The sequence below is a fragment of the Protopterus annectens genome, chromosome 6.part0, assembly GCF_019279795.1.
Source record: "Protopterus annectens isolate FY-2018-M chromosome 6.part0, PAN1.0, whole genome shotgun sequence".
NCBI classification, from domain to species: domain Eukaryota; kingdom Metazoa; phylum Chordata; order Ceratodontiformes; family Protopteridae; genus Protopterus; species Protopterus annectens.
The window spans coordinates 1993445274-1993460277 of NC_056737.1; the positions used below are offsets into that span (position 1 = coordinate 1993445274).

The following is a 15004-nucleotide window of genomic DNA, read 5'->3' on the forward strand; positions in this document are numbered from 1 at the left end:
GTACTGCTATTCATGTGGTAGTGTGCAGGAAAATCATCCTTGCCGAAGGGGATGATAATACATTTTTTTGCATTGTATGACTTTGGCACCATTCATTAGTCTTTGTAAGACCTTCTTGCAGAATGTTGACATTGCTAGGGGTTTCAATGATCACTCCCAGTTTGCAATCATCAGCAAACTTTGTCAGCCACAGTCCTTTAGTTTTAGCCTGTACTTCGGAGAAGTAAATTCTGAATAGTGGTGTCCCAGAACCGATCCCTGTTGAACACCACTGGTTGTGGGTCCCCCAATTCTGACTGTATGAGTTCTGTCAGTGAGCCAGTTTGCAACCCACCTGACAATTTATGGGTTGATACACAGCTGAGGGAGTTTATCAATGATGCCTGAGTGGGGGATTGTGTCAAAGGCCTTGGCTAAGTATAGGTAGGCCGTATGCACAAATTTGCCCTCATCTAGTGCTTTGGTGTCTGTCTCGAAGAAGTCCAGCACGTTTAACAGACATGATCTTTCCTTGACAAAGCCAAACTGGGTGGGGTCAAGCATTTGGCGATTTCCTATATCTTGTTTAGTTATTTAAGATGAACATTTGTTATTTATTTAAGATGAACATTTTAACAATGCAAAAACAAATCTAATGGCACTGTAGGTTATGCTGTTTACCTGCTATTGCTCAAGTAGAATCCATAATGCAGAACATAGTGGAGCAAGTCAAAAATGTCCTAAAATCAGCTTACAGGTTCAAAATGGTATTAATTTTATCACTGTGCCCTTTTTGTATATTAGTTTGAAGAGTACAGTTTGTCAAGATAGCAAAATAAAGATGCATGCATAAATAAGCTGTTTTTATTACAGATTATCTTTATGCTTCAGGTGGAATGAATTTCAATCATTCGTCTGTGTTTTCTTAAAGGAATATTAACCTGTTTTACATATTGCACCTAGCAGATACCTGTACACACAAAGGGAAGATATACACACTACACAGAGAAGGTACCCCAACCCAGAAATGAACTACTACTATAATCATATCTTTACAAACTAATTGGGTAAAGTATACATTATAAAATCTGAGCCACTAAAGAGATTTTGCTACAAGTGAGGTAACTGTCACATCTTTATTTGAATGGCTTTGCAGTGCTTTTAAGTTTTTCACAGATTATCTTCACGTTAGAGAAAATCAGTTTAAAACAATTACTGTTTCATTAAATATTTATGTTACAGTAGTAGACAGAATATGGTATGATTTCCTTCACATTCTTTAGAAAGAGAGACTGCTTTAACTTGGGAACAGTTCCCAAGTATTACATAGCAGAGAATCAGAAAAAGAAAAAGAAGTGTTGAATTATTAAATCGCCAGCATGTCTGCTATGTTGATGTTCCTTATGAGTGTTCTGTGCCGTCTCATACATTATTTTTCTGCAAAATAGTCTGATGTCCCAAAGGGCAGCTACACTGCCTTATTATTTATTTTCTCTTTGCAATGAGTACATTATTTCCAGAAACCCTAGACTTTTAAGTTCTTCCCAAGTTTAATGTTACAGGACAAATTAAAAGAGTAGCTGACATGCCAAACAAAATGTATTTATGCAACAGTTCAGCAGCTAATCTAAAATTTGATTTGATATTTCAGGTCTTACAGCAATGCACTTAAATCGTATCCATACTTTATGAATCTTTGACATTAATCTATCATGCAGAAGCATAGCTTTTTAATGAATCATTGCCCGTTCAGTTCCTCTTCTCTAATGATTCTTCTCAAAAGAAATGTTTTGATATGATTTTTAAGCATAGAAAGTGAGTGGGTGTGTAGCAGAACTAGTGGGACGTTTTCTGTGATCACTGCATATGACTCTGTGAAAGCATAATCCTGAATTCATAGACACTCTGCTCAGCCTTTTCTCCTGTGTCATGCTGTGACTGCAGGAACAAGTGGGTCTCTGCCACAGTCTTAGCACTGTATTTAATTTTAATGTAGTCTGACACTGTTACATGTTTTCAGTACTGAAATCTGAAAGCCTTTGTGTGATACTTTTTTTAATTCATGCATACTGAATCATTTAATTGGAACACACAATAATTTCCTTTAAGGCTCTCAGCTGCCAGTGTTCAGGTGAACTTTACTATAGTTGTTTTAATGTGTTAAGCAATTATTTCTTTGATGTAGTCCCTGAGGCTTGGTTGGATTTCCATTCCTACTGATAAGCTCTCTTTGATCATGTACTGAAACATCACAATTTGCTTTATATCACTGGTTCATTTATATGTTGGCCACTGCATTTCATGTCACATTTTCAAAGGTTTTGACTGTACCATGGTTGTTAAAAGGTAAACTAGCTTATATGTAGAAAGCCTGACAGATATTATTTATAGGTGATTTATAATTAAACCTGAATGATGTAATCTGCAGTTTTACTTGCTTGCTTTTAACTAAATATAGTACTGATTCTTGTTTTGTTATATGGTGAAAGGAAACATCTGTACAGCTCTTTGGCTTCCCTAAAAACTATTCAGATTTTAGTCTTTCGGTCACTAACCCCCAATCACATTTCCATGAGTTTTGTTTGCCTGTTTGTTAATTCATACAAGTACTGTGCATATTATATTAATGTGTTTGGCTTTTCCCTATGGTAATATGGTCGTGGACGTGGAAAATTTATGTAAGGACAGTATATGATGTGAAATGTCCCATGTGGGGTGGGGGGTATACTGGGGTCTGACACATGAAAAACAACTTGTTCAGTTTTGTTGAGAAGTGTTGCTTGATCATTTGTGATCTGATAGTTGAAACTCTAGGCTGGAATTCATAAAAGAGGTACAGAGAATGCAACAATTCTTTTTCATGTGCTGGTATCAGATGACAGATCTAAAGGGAGATGTGCATCTAGAGTACAGTCGTACAGAGTTATATATATATAAAGAATAAATCAAATTGGCCAGGGTTTATGAAAAACTGTAATGACGTAACCTAAGACCTTCTTCATGAGACTAAATCACATGATGCAACATAACATGCAACTGCTGGAAACCAAGAAAAAAGCAAGGCTTAGCATAATCGATGCTGTTATACACAGACCATATAACAAATATCAAATATTTGTACAAGACAAAAAAATGAAGGATTAGCATAAATTTATTTGGTTGTGCATTATCAGCACAACAAGTGGCAAACATTTAAGCAGGACAACATACAGAAACATGCAATGCAATGCAACCCTTCTTGTTAAGCAGTAGTGTGGTCAACGTTAGAAAAACTTGTAAAAGAGAGAAAAAACAGAGGATAGGGGCTGAATTTAAAAAATCACACACATGTAAGCACAGGCTGCATCATTAAACTTCATTACATAAGTGATTGTCACTCAGAAGTGTTATCTCTTAAGTATTAAACTGACAGTGAAACAGCAATTATAAAAACTTGCCATTTCACTTAAAAAAATGCAAGGGGTCCCACTTCTCCTGCTATGTAAAGCTGCCAACTCGTGATTGCTGGATCTTGAAGGAACATAACTTCTTTGACATATTAAAGTCACAATTTTCAAACAAAAAATAAAATATAAAGACAACTTACTCATAGGTAGAGTTGTCCATGGGCATGAGTCTTTGGGGGGGGGGGGTGAAGAGGCGTCCCACTTTTAAGGGAGCACTACTCCTCCACTTGCCAGATTTATCAGCAGGCCCAATGCCCCTCCTTATCTAACCCTTATTTCAGAGTCAGGTGGTGGCCTTATGGCTTTGCACCCTCTTGTTTTCCTCCTGTTCCTATTCAGCAGTCTCAGCTCTCCTCAAGTTGAACTCAGATTTGACTGGTTGCCACATCAAGGGGGTATGTGACTTGGAAGAAAGAATTAAAGCACTTTTTGCCCCCAGGTCCAAGGTAGCTTGGATTATGCACCCTCTTCTGTAGAGGCAGCCAGAACCGGCTGGGTCACGCTAACCGGCTTTGAGCTAACGGTTTAATGGTTATTGATTTATATGTTACATCTGAAGTATGGTGGCATCATTAATGGTTGTCAATGGCATTTATTCAATAAAAGATTGCAAAGTCAATGAGTTGTGGTCTTTAACTCGGCTCAGTGCTAATGCACGTTACAGTACCTGTGACACATGAGTCACAGTTAAGCCTGGTAATGGTATCCTCACCATGAAGTGAAATCGCTCAACAGCACTAAATGAACACCATAATACATAGGCAGTATAACTGGAAACAACAGCCTGGCATGGTAAGGGAAACTGCACATCAATATAAACATTAGACTGTGGACTTTACTGAAGTACAAGTGAGAACGACATTCTGAAGTTTCAGATGTATTGTCAGTTTATTATAGAAAGTTGGTTTTCATTCTATTATTAAATAGCTGTTGTAGAAGGCATGATGGTACAGTGTCTCACTGTAACTCATACTGAAAGCAAGATTGCAGTTTTACAGTAGCATAAACCCATACCCATCCTACTTTGTGATGTATTTACAAATACTTACAAGATAAATCAGAAATGACTAGTTATACTTTATTTATTTTATTTATTTTTATTCATTTATTTATTTGCAGTTGGTTTACCAGGATAGTCCATTGGGTCACAAAGAACCCATTTTCAATGGAGTGCTGGGGAGAAAAGCTCCAAAACAAGCAGAAGATTACAGTAAGATATTTTGTTACAAATTATTATAGCTATAGTTACAATGGCCTAGTAAAAACATTGCAAGTACAACAGACTAGTGATTAATATTCATATACTGCAATCTAAAAGAAAAAATTACAATATGATAACTGAGATGTATTTACATCCAGGGTAGGTTACACTAAGCGATGCATGTTATGCATTCAATATCAAAGGCTTAATACAAATGAGATCAGGATATCTGAGTTAGGAGAGTAAAAGAAAAAGAGGGGAGGAGATTATGTGGGGGGAAAGCAAGAGCATTCCCACTGGGAAATTAGATGTGAGTGAAGAGATTTTTTGAATGAAAGGTTGTTTGAGGTGATGCGGATGGGTGGTGGTAGGGAATTCCAGAGACAAGCTAGACTATAAGATAGGAGATTTTTTCCTGGGGATGAGATGGTTTATATAGTTCTATAGATCTTAGTAGTCTATCAGGGAGGTGCATTTTAAAGGTAGAGGAAAGGGAGGGACAGAGGGAAGGGTTGAAAATTAGCTTGTGTGCAAGAGTAAGTTGTGTATAGGTAAGATGATTGGTCAGTTCCAACCATTTTAGTTTGCGGAGAGATGAACAGTGGTGTGTGGAGGACTTATGGCCAGTAGCAAACTTGGCAATTTTGTTATAGCAAGAGGAGAGTTGTGATTTGAGTGAAGATTGTAGGTTAGTTAGGAGTGGGGTTTGTCCTGTGATTGTTTCTTATTACTAGACCTGATGAAAATACGATGTTGTGGCTCTTTCCAAGAAAGTAACAAGATGTCCATTGTACATATTTTGTCATTTTAACTTGCATTAGCACCCTGTCTGTTCAGACTTACTTTCTGTTGGTAGACTACTTTGCTTACTTGTTCCTTAAATATTAGAACAGTCCAAGGATGCTTTAAAGCCTGACTTATAATTGCAGTTAGGAAAAATATATAAAATCCATTTCAGAGACAGATGAATATTACTTCTCATATAACAATGATCTAACAATAAACACTCTAGCTATGTCAATTCAGTCATCTGTCACAGACATAACATTATATGCAGAATACAGCTTGAAAGGAGGTGCAAAACTTTACAAGTACAAAGTGCCCTTGAGCATTAATACAGTGACATAATGGTCACAAACATTATCCCCAAAGGAAAAAAAAAGAATGCCATAGAGAATGTGCAGAGGTCTGACACTGTTTTATTTGTTGTATACATGTGTTGTAACAATAAGTCAGAGGAACAACCACATCAGGGCCCAAGTTGTAGTAGTTATAGCAAACAAAGTATCTGGCACATCTGTAGCAACAGAACTTTCTGAACAGTCAGTGTAAGCAAAAAAATGTAGTATTCTTGCTACATGTGAAACATAAAGGCAGCTTAATATGGAACATAAGCAAAACAACAACTGCATGCCAACAATTTGCCTGTCTTATACTTGCATCACAAAAGCAAGTACACTAAGTCAACTAGAATGAGTGTACCCTACTTGTATGGAGAGCTACCTACTTGGTAAACACTAGTCCAGGATTATAATTTTAGTAGCATGAAGTCTCCTCAGTATGGAAGGTGATTTTCAGAGTGAGATTTGTCAGCCCAAGTCATGATGTGACATCTGATGTAATACTCTGATATGGAGTCAAAGGTCTTTGGCTGTTCCCATGCAGCAAAGCAGGGACTAATTATGTCTATAATCAAGTGCTAGAACATGTTTATTACATCTCACAATCCTCAAGATCTTGTCCTTTTGTATCATCTGGACATTCTGTTTGTAAAGTCCAGCTGTAATAGAGCCTGATCTGTTTAAGGACAACATATAGTACCCCTGATCATGATCTACCACCTGTGCGGTATCATATAGACCAGCACCATCACTGTCCTGGTTGGTACCTTTAGCTGCAGGAAGATTTGCTGCAGCATGTCTCTTAACCAGATGAGGCACAGGATGGGCTGAATGCATGAGTACTTTTGATGGCACAGTTAGAATCATCTACACTGCACTCCTAACAATCAAGTCATTTACAGATCTTGTCTAGTATATAGCTTGCTGGTGACAAATCCTACCATGACACTCAACCAACATGGTAAAACTAACCTCATGGGCATCGTAAGCTGCAAAGCAGCACTTGAGAATAATGCTTGGGCACACAGGGAAAGGAATGTCCCTACAAGTATGACAGCTGATAAAAGACAATTGGCACTCTGCTGCAATGTACCTGGCACCAACATCACAGCTGTGCAAAATTAATCCCTTAGCCATCACCACCCCTGTGATGCATGTATTGCAAGTATGTGAGCATTAATAATGTACCTTACATATACATAAGTTTATGCTGTGGATAAAGGGACTAGATATACAATGCTTGAAGCCAGTGCAGTTGGATCTGAAATATCAAATGATACACCAGGAATGTTATTAGTAAAACCCTCTTCTCATTACATGCTGGTGCAGACCCTGTACACCTTCAGATGACTATAACTACCTCTGAGGTTCCACACCTACTACTCTTGTCTGACTGGTCTTTTAGGCTTAGCTCAACAGGCTGTAAATAATCTGGTGTCAAGAAGATTAATAACATCCCTGTGTACTAAAATTGGCAAGAATTGTAATTCCTTCATTCATATGTGAATATGAACATATTGAAATGCAAGATATACATCTCCACAACTACTGAAGGCAGCACCCGTATGATCACATGAAAGTAAGCACTGAACTGCAAATTAACAAAGTCAAAGCAGAAAAGGACATATAATGTAAGGTGCATGCAACTAAAATGGCTGCACCTATGACTCCTGAGCCAAACATGTATGCAGTTAAAATATTTGTGCCACTGGCTTCAAGCTGAAGATGTACACATCTAAAATACACTGTGCTTGTGGCTATAGAGACGAAAGATTGCACAGCTAAAATAATGTGCCTCCTGAGCCAAAGCTATATGCAGCTAAAAACACTGTGCTAGTGACTGCAGAGCCAAGATGTATGCAGCTAAAAACATTGTGCTAATGTCTCCAGAGCCAAGGTGTATGCAGCTAAAAACATTGTACTAGTGACTGCAGAGCCAAGGTGTATGCAGCTAAAAACATTGCGCTAGTGACTGCAGAGTAGAGCCAAAGTGTATGCAGCTAAAAACACTCATCAACAACTTCAAAACTGAAAGTATATGCAGCTAAAACACTGTGGTAGTGTCTCCACAGGTGATGTTGTATTCAGCTAAACGTACTGTGTCAATGGCTGCAGTGCTGAAGGTGTTATTCAGCTAAAATGCTGCATCAGTAACTCCATAACTGAAGATGTATCCAGCTAAAACACCATGGCAGTGCGTATGCACCTAAACCCCTCATGGCAGTGCTTTCAGAGCTGAAGGTGTATACACATAACACCATGGCAATGAGTTCAGAGCTGAAGGTGTATACACCTAAAAACACCATGGCAGTGTATTCAGATCTGAAGGTGTATGCACCTAAAAGCACCATGGCAATGTATTCAGAGCTGAAGGTGTATGAACCTAAAAACACCATGGCAGTGCTTTCAGAGCTGAAGGTGTGTGCACCTAAAAACACAATGGCAGTGCTTTCAGAGCTGAAGTTCTATACACCTAAAAATACAATGGCAGTGTTTTCAGAGCTGAAGGTATATGTACCTATAAACACTGTGCCAGTACAGCCAGACCTGCACGTCAGTGATCATCATATCAACAGTACAGCTTACGCAATGCCAACCACTAGTGCCACACAACACATAGAGAGGGACATGTGAAACAGAGAAAGAAATGGCCATTAAACTGAAGAGAATTCTCATCAATATAGGGATGCAGTCTGACAAAAACTAAATGCTGGCCTCCCAAACTGCAACAGCACCAGCACATACATCCTCAAGTGATCCCTTCCAATTTCAGTTTTTTAAACATTCCTGTTAATGTATTACAGCATCAAAGTCTAGCTTTCAATGTCTTCCTTGTCAGACCTTCACAAATACTGCTGAAGCTTTGTAACTGTCCATTCTAATAATTACCTGATGGCAGATGAGAAGAGAACCAGGTATCCTGTTGCTAATTTGTGACTTATGAACTATATTAAAATATCCCCTGGCAAACATCTTATAGTCAAAAACTGTCAGAGCTGGAGAGTAGGCAGCATTAGGTGTAATAACATTGGACATAAGCTGGTTAAATGCTTTGGAAGTGCCAGGCTCAATCTCCTCCAAAAGCAGTGTGGGTCCAGCATGATTTCATGTAAGACCAACATGGGTACCAGCCAAGGTGATGATGTGTGACTTTCACTGTGTAACACCAAAGTCAGTAATGAGACTTGATACTTTGTAAGACAGATCACTGTCCCTGTTTTTGATAGTCATTAAAACAGAAATATCCCCTGCTAAGTAACCCTTCAGGACTTGTGCCTCTTGTTTAATTATTTAGCCTTTGGCTTCAAAGTTTCTTCATTGGAAGTTCTAGCTTGGCTGGAGTTTTCATTTAGTTTTTACTGATGTCTTTCTGTAACCTGGACTCTGCTTGAAATAGGTCCTTGCTATATCAGTTTGTTACCCCAGTCAATAGATTTAAATACATGTGTATGTATGCAAAACAACATGTTACAACCAATAATGCAAGGGAAGGGCTGTGGGCAGGGCAATAGACATAAAAGAAGCACTAAATATGAATGTGACATAAATCCATGTATAGATTCACATACATAGACTCATATGCACAATGCATGGATACCTAGAGTGCCATCAATTCACTTAACTCCTTACCTCTGGGATATAAATGGAAACCAGGCATCCTGCTGATGAAAACATACATGGACACAGGAAGGACCTGGATACACTCCTCAAAAGACACTGTGTACAAGAAATTAACCGAGTTGTCCAGCAGTAGTAATAACTTGTGCACCACTATAAAACATGCATGCAAATACAAAATTATCGGTATTCATCAGCTTATTTGGAGTGGAAGATAAGACATTATAGGTTAAACAATTATGGGAGAACAGAAGCAAAAAGTTTTTATTAAGTTATACTTTCTGCACAACTGGATTCATCAAACAGATATATCTTCAACAAGGTATGGTATCAGCCTAGTGAAGATCAGAAGTAAATTGATCAGAAATGTCTAAACAAATAATGGATAATTTCTACGTTTTGATGGGAGGCCGATGAAGATATCAGTGGTCATTTTTTATCAGTTTTCGTTTAGTGTCAAGATCAGTCCTACAGGCATATTAATTTCTAGGTTAATATGCTAAGCAATAATTTTACACTAAAATTAATGGGAAGTTATCCAGCTTTGGTCAAGCTGATGAACTGATGCTATCTCCTTGGTGAATTTTCAATAAATCTGGGTACACTGTTTTATACACCTGGTAAGAGAAAGAGTTATTATTAGAGAGGATGGAAAAATTACTAGTGTGTATTTAAGAGTAAGCGTAAGTACGGCTTTGTAAAACATTGTTCCTTCATCAGTGGGGATTGTATTAGTTAGCATGGGGCAAGTCCAAAGTTCTAACAACTAAATTAAATAGTTATTGTTGACGTCCACACTTGGGCCACTGTGCAAAAACGTATGCCCTGTTTCCCTGTTTCTTTTTCATTATTTATATATTAATTTCTGAACCATGTCACTGAGCCAATGTCATTTTGTCACATTCCTAAATTCCTCACAGATTCCCCAATAGATTTACTGTTAATGACTGTTCACCCTAGCGAGCATTGCTGACAAACTTTTAAATCAATGGCGTCAATGAAACTTACCTTAAGCAAGAGATTTTCACTTCTCCTCTGTGCATGTTCCCGTGTCCCCAGTGCCTTCACTGTCTACCTCTTTCATTCTTGAATGCTCTCTGGCTCATTTTATATACTTTTTAATTAACTTTCAAATTTCTGATGTCTGACATATATATACAATATGACATTTTCTTGACTGACATGCAAGTACTCAACAAGGTCAGAAATCCACATTAAAAAGAACAAACTAGAAGAGCACAGAATCTAGTGTATGTAAATATATCATGTTTTCAAACCTAATGCCATTCAGTCTCTGGATACATCTGTGAGTAAAATCAGAAAAGAATTAGAACATAAGTATACAGTGGCTACTTCAAAAATCATAAAGTAAACAGAAAGAAAGGCCTCTTCTTATATTGTGATGTAGTAGACATGGAGTGGGAGTTGACATAATGGTCAAGGTATTTACCTCACAGAAACACAGTACAGGCTTTGATTATTACCTTTGATGAGAAATTGGCTAAGCTTAAAATGACCTGACCAGTGTGCTATTTCAGGCAGAAATGGCATAATGATTAAGATCTGCTTGACAGACACAAGGTAAAAGGTTTGATTTTTGATCTCTGTTTTTTGGCTTAGGTTGTAGTATATGGGTGTTGGCATAGTTGTTAATGTGTTTACCTCACAGGCACAAGTTACAGGGTTTGATTCTTGCCTTTGAGGTAGATTGGCTAGGCTTAAAATGTTGCACAATGGCTTACTCATAATCACATAGTAAGGAGACACCAGGGATTTAAACACACAGAATTGTGTCTGTTAGCCAAAGAAAATTTCACTGAATGAAATAACAGTGACATGAAATTACCAAAAGCCACTTTCAGTGAAACTCCAAGGTAGGAGGACACTCCCACACCCTTCAAACCTATATACCAACTCCATGGTCGAACAACAGTAGGGCAGAATGCAAGCATCATTATCACTCAGCAAAAATACTTTGCATTGTCAGCACTCGCTAGAATTGCTTCTATGTACCTGTCAGTCTTTAAAACATCCTCCCAACTGTATCACTTTTTTCTCATAATTTATTTTTTAACTACCAGGCCTTGCTATAAATCCTTCAATGCCTCCTAGTTAACTTTTGTTTTCTGCATTTCCTTTACTTTTTGTCTGTATTTTTGACAAAGATGAATAGAAGACAGAAGACATAGTATGATATTCTGGGCTAGAGTTTCTTGTGTAATAAATTATTTCTCTGGTACTACAACGACCCGTAATATATAAGTGATGCCATATTCTAAACCTGATCCAATATGCACATATGCAGTTATGACTACTGCTCTCTAGAAAGCTTAATTGCATATAATGAAATAAATTCACATGCAGTACAATATACTGGGACTAAATCTTATTTCCAAAAGTAAAGAATTATATATTCAGAGTTCTATGCATTTTGGATTTGCATAATACCACATTTCAGTGAAGAGGCTTACTTTATACTAGCAATATGTTAAAAGCTTTAGCAAGCATCATTAATAGGTTTAATCACTAGAAAACATAGATATGGAAATATTTATGAAGTTTATATTGCACTTTAATATTCTAGCTATTTTGTTTTCTTTTTATTGATTAAAGTGCTAAGCCCTATGCCCTGTTAATGTAAACAGTAGGTTCAATTCTCGGCTGGAGCGCCTTCTGTGTGGAGTCTGCATGTCCTCCCCACGGTCAAGTGACATTTAAAGACCCTCTCGACACCATAAACATCTACTGCCAATCATTTGCGAACCGGAGTTTCGCTGTGGCGACCCCTAACCGTGAAAAGCCGAAAGACATTAGTTTTTAGATGTTCAGTTCAGTTCTGGCCTATGTAGTGTAATTGTAAAAGTATACTCACAACTCTTCTGCTGTGAAGTCAAAGTTATTGTTTTAGTATAAACAAATCAAGTCTGCCGCAGGCAATGGGACTAATCACTACCAGTTATCTTATAGTCAGTGACATCTCAATTTAAGTATTGTAAAAAACATAAATATTTATTGCATTCAGACACTGGTATAGCTCATATCACAAGCATGCTTGGTTTCAACTAATTATCTGCTGAGAAGTTCTTTGCAGATAAGTATGACAATGAGAAATGAACTGGTAAAAACTTATTGAATTATAACGCCTTCTTATATCATTAATTACTTTTAAATACTTTAAAGGATATGGATTTTTTAAAACTTTCAAAGGATACACAAAAGTTTTAACTATTTGTTGTTGACATGGCAATCCTAAAGATATGCAGAAACTATATTCAAGGAACTGGAATAATGACTGTAACATGGTAAAGGAAGTATTGCAAATATAAAGCAATTGATTTTTTTCTGCCATTCTCAAAGTCTACAATAAAATATTTACTTATTTATGTATGTTAATAACAAGGACAATATATGATGCAAAACAACTTAAGAAAAATTGAGGCATGAACTATAAAGTGGTGCATACAGAACAATTTTACAAAAGTTTGATTCCTTTTACAACTAAGACTGAACTAGACAAATCTGGAGGAGTGATAATGGCATTTCTTTTTGTGTTTTATACACCAGCTGTTGCAGATGTATCTTCCATTTTGTGGAATCGCCATATCCAATGCTCAGCTGTTTGCAGCTTCTAGAAAGGAGTATGACCGAAGCAGAGTAAGTAGCCATCACTGTCCTGATCAGCTTTTTTAGTTTCAACAACATTCACATACTTCTGAGACTGCTGTTGTGAGAGTAAATGCTAATTTCTTACTGTTCTTTCTATTTTAAAGAATGCTGTAAGGCTTCTTAGACTGATAAAGTATTATTATTATAGTATAAAAATCTATAACATAGAAATGTAGCAGTCTGAACCATTACATATACAAAAGGTGGCAGTTATAACTAATATTGTTAAATGTGAGTTGATTTGATGTTTCTCTTAAATAGCTTAGGGAAGAGCTTTGTTTCACATGGATGGGTAGCCTATTCCAAAGAAAAGGAATTCTCTGAGACACACACCTGTCCATCCAACATGTTCTGTTTTCCTTGCAAGCAAAGTATAAATCCCTAGATTGAGTAATTTTGATGCTATTCATTTTGTTTATATGCAAGATGTTTGTCAGAGTGATTGCCTCTCAACAGTCTGTAGGAAATAGCGTATAGAGATAGAGCTTTGAGATGATCTTCATAGGACACACTGTTTACTCCCTAAATTCTTTCTGTGGGGAACCTCTGTGGACATTCCAGTTGCTGCATGTGACTGCTTATGCGCATACCAAAGAGGAACCTGCACTGAGTGATGGTACTGATCAGGGCTGAATACAGTGGAACAGTGACTTACTTCCTTAGACCTAGATGTTTTGCTCTTGCTCATAAGTTGAGCAACAGAGAATGATTTCATTACTACATTAGACACATGTTGGTCGAAAACTGGGTTACTATCTACATATGTACCCAAATCCCTGACTCCTGCTTCTACTCTTAAGGTATGTATCATCAATAAGTTAATTTCCTAGGGTGGCTGACTTCCCAAAGGCATTTCTTAGCATTGAATTTTGCAGTAGTGTAGCAAGGGGAGCATTAGCCCCTGGCACAATCTGAGTGCCATTCTTGCATTCTTTCAATGTTTTTGTGTTGTTGCTTATAGGGAAGGGGGAATGCCTGTGAGGAGAAGTGTGCCTCAAACAACCTTAAGCAGTCTGTCAGACTGCATTTCCTTTTCTCTTTGCTCTTCCATTGAAGAGCTGGTAGGGAGGGGGCATTTTTCAGACTGCCATGAGCAGTCTAGCATGTTTCCTTTTTTTTATTTATTTTTTTTATTTTGTTCTTCACTATGAGAAAGTTAGTGGCGTGGTAGATCAGAGAATGGCACAGGGCACTGGGTGAGCCAGCCATACTTCTGGAGTTTTAAGATGGGGCATCAGCACCAGTCAGTTATCTGTGTTAGTCCTTCTTTTACGAGGTTAGTGTCTTGGGGGAATCTATGACTCCTCCTAGTTTGCAATCATCTGCAGACTTGGTCAGCCAAAGAGCCTTGACATTGCCCTTACTTTCCAAGAAGCGGATTCCAAAAATGGGTGGACTCAACACAGAGCCCTGAGTGGCTCCACTCCTGACCAGCCTGTTTATGGAGGTAATCTCCCCTATCCTAACTTCCTGGGTCCTATCTGAGAGCCAGCTGGCTATCCAACACATAACATACCTATGTTCTTGAGTTTGTTTACCATGCCTAAGTGGGATATTGTATCAAATGCCTTAGTCAGATCAAGGTAGGAAGTATGCACTGTTTTGCCCTCTTCCATTGCCTTGGTGACCATCCCAAAGAAGTCCATCTGGTCAGGTAGGCATGATTTGCCTAAATGAAATCAAATTAGGTTGGATCCAGTATGTGCATGTTTTCTATTACCTTAATCATTTCTATGATAATTCTTTCCATGGTGTTGCATATGAAGCTGGTCAGATGTATTGGTCTGTAGTTACCATGGTCCATTGATGGCCCACTCTTGTGCAGAGGGATGACCATTGCAGTTCTTCGTTTCTGTTGCACAACGCCTTTCTAGAGGGTAGTTTAAACAGTGACTACAGCTGTCCCAGTAAGTCATGTTTCAGGCTGTTTAGAAGGCATCCTGGGGTATTATCTGGGCCCATTGATGCACTAG

General features: G+C 37.8%; 1 protein-coding gene across 1 annotated transcript in view; it reads left to right on the forward strand.

Annotated features, from left to right (window-relative positions):
* Nucleotides 1-15004, forward strand: part of PDE11A (phosphodiesterase 11A) — a 3012459-nt gene that overhangs the window by 1149061 nt on the left and 1848394 nt on the right. Inside the window, exon 3 of the mRNA XM_044075310.1 lies at nucleotides 12930-13019. Coding sequence (XP_043931245.1) covers nucleotides 12930-13019 — 90 coding nt within the window. The remainder of the gene's footprint in view (nucleotides 1-12929; nucleotides 13020-15004) is intronic.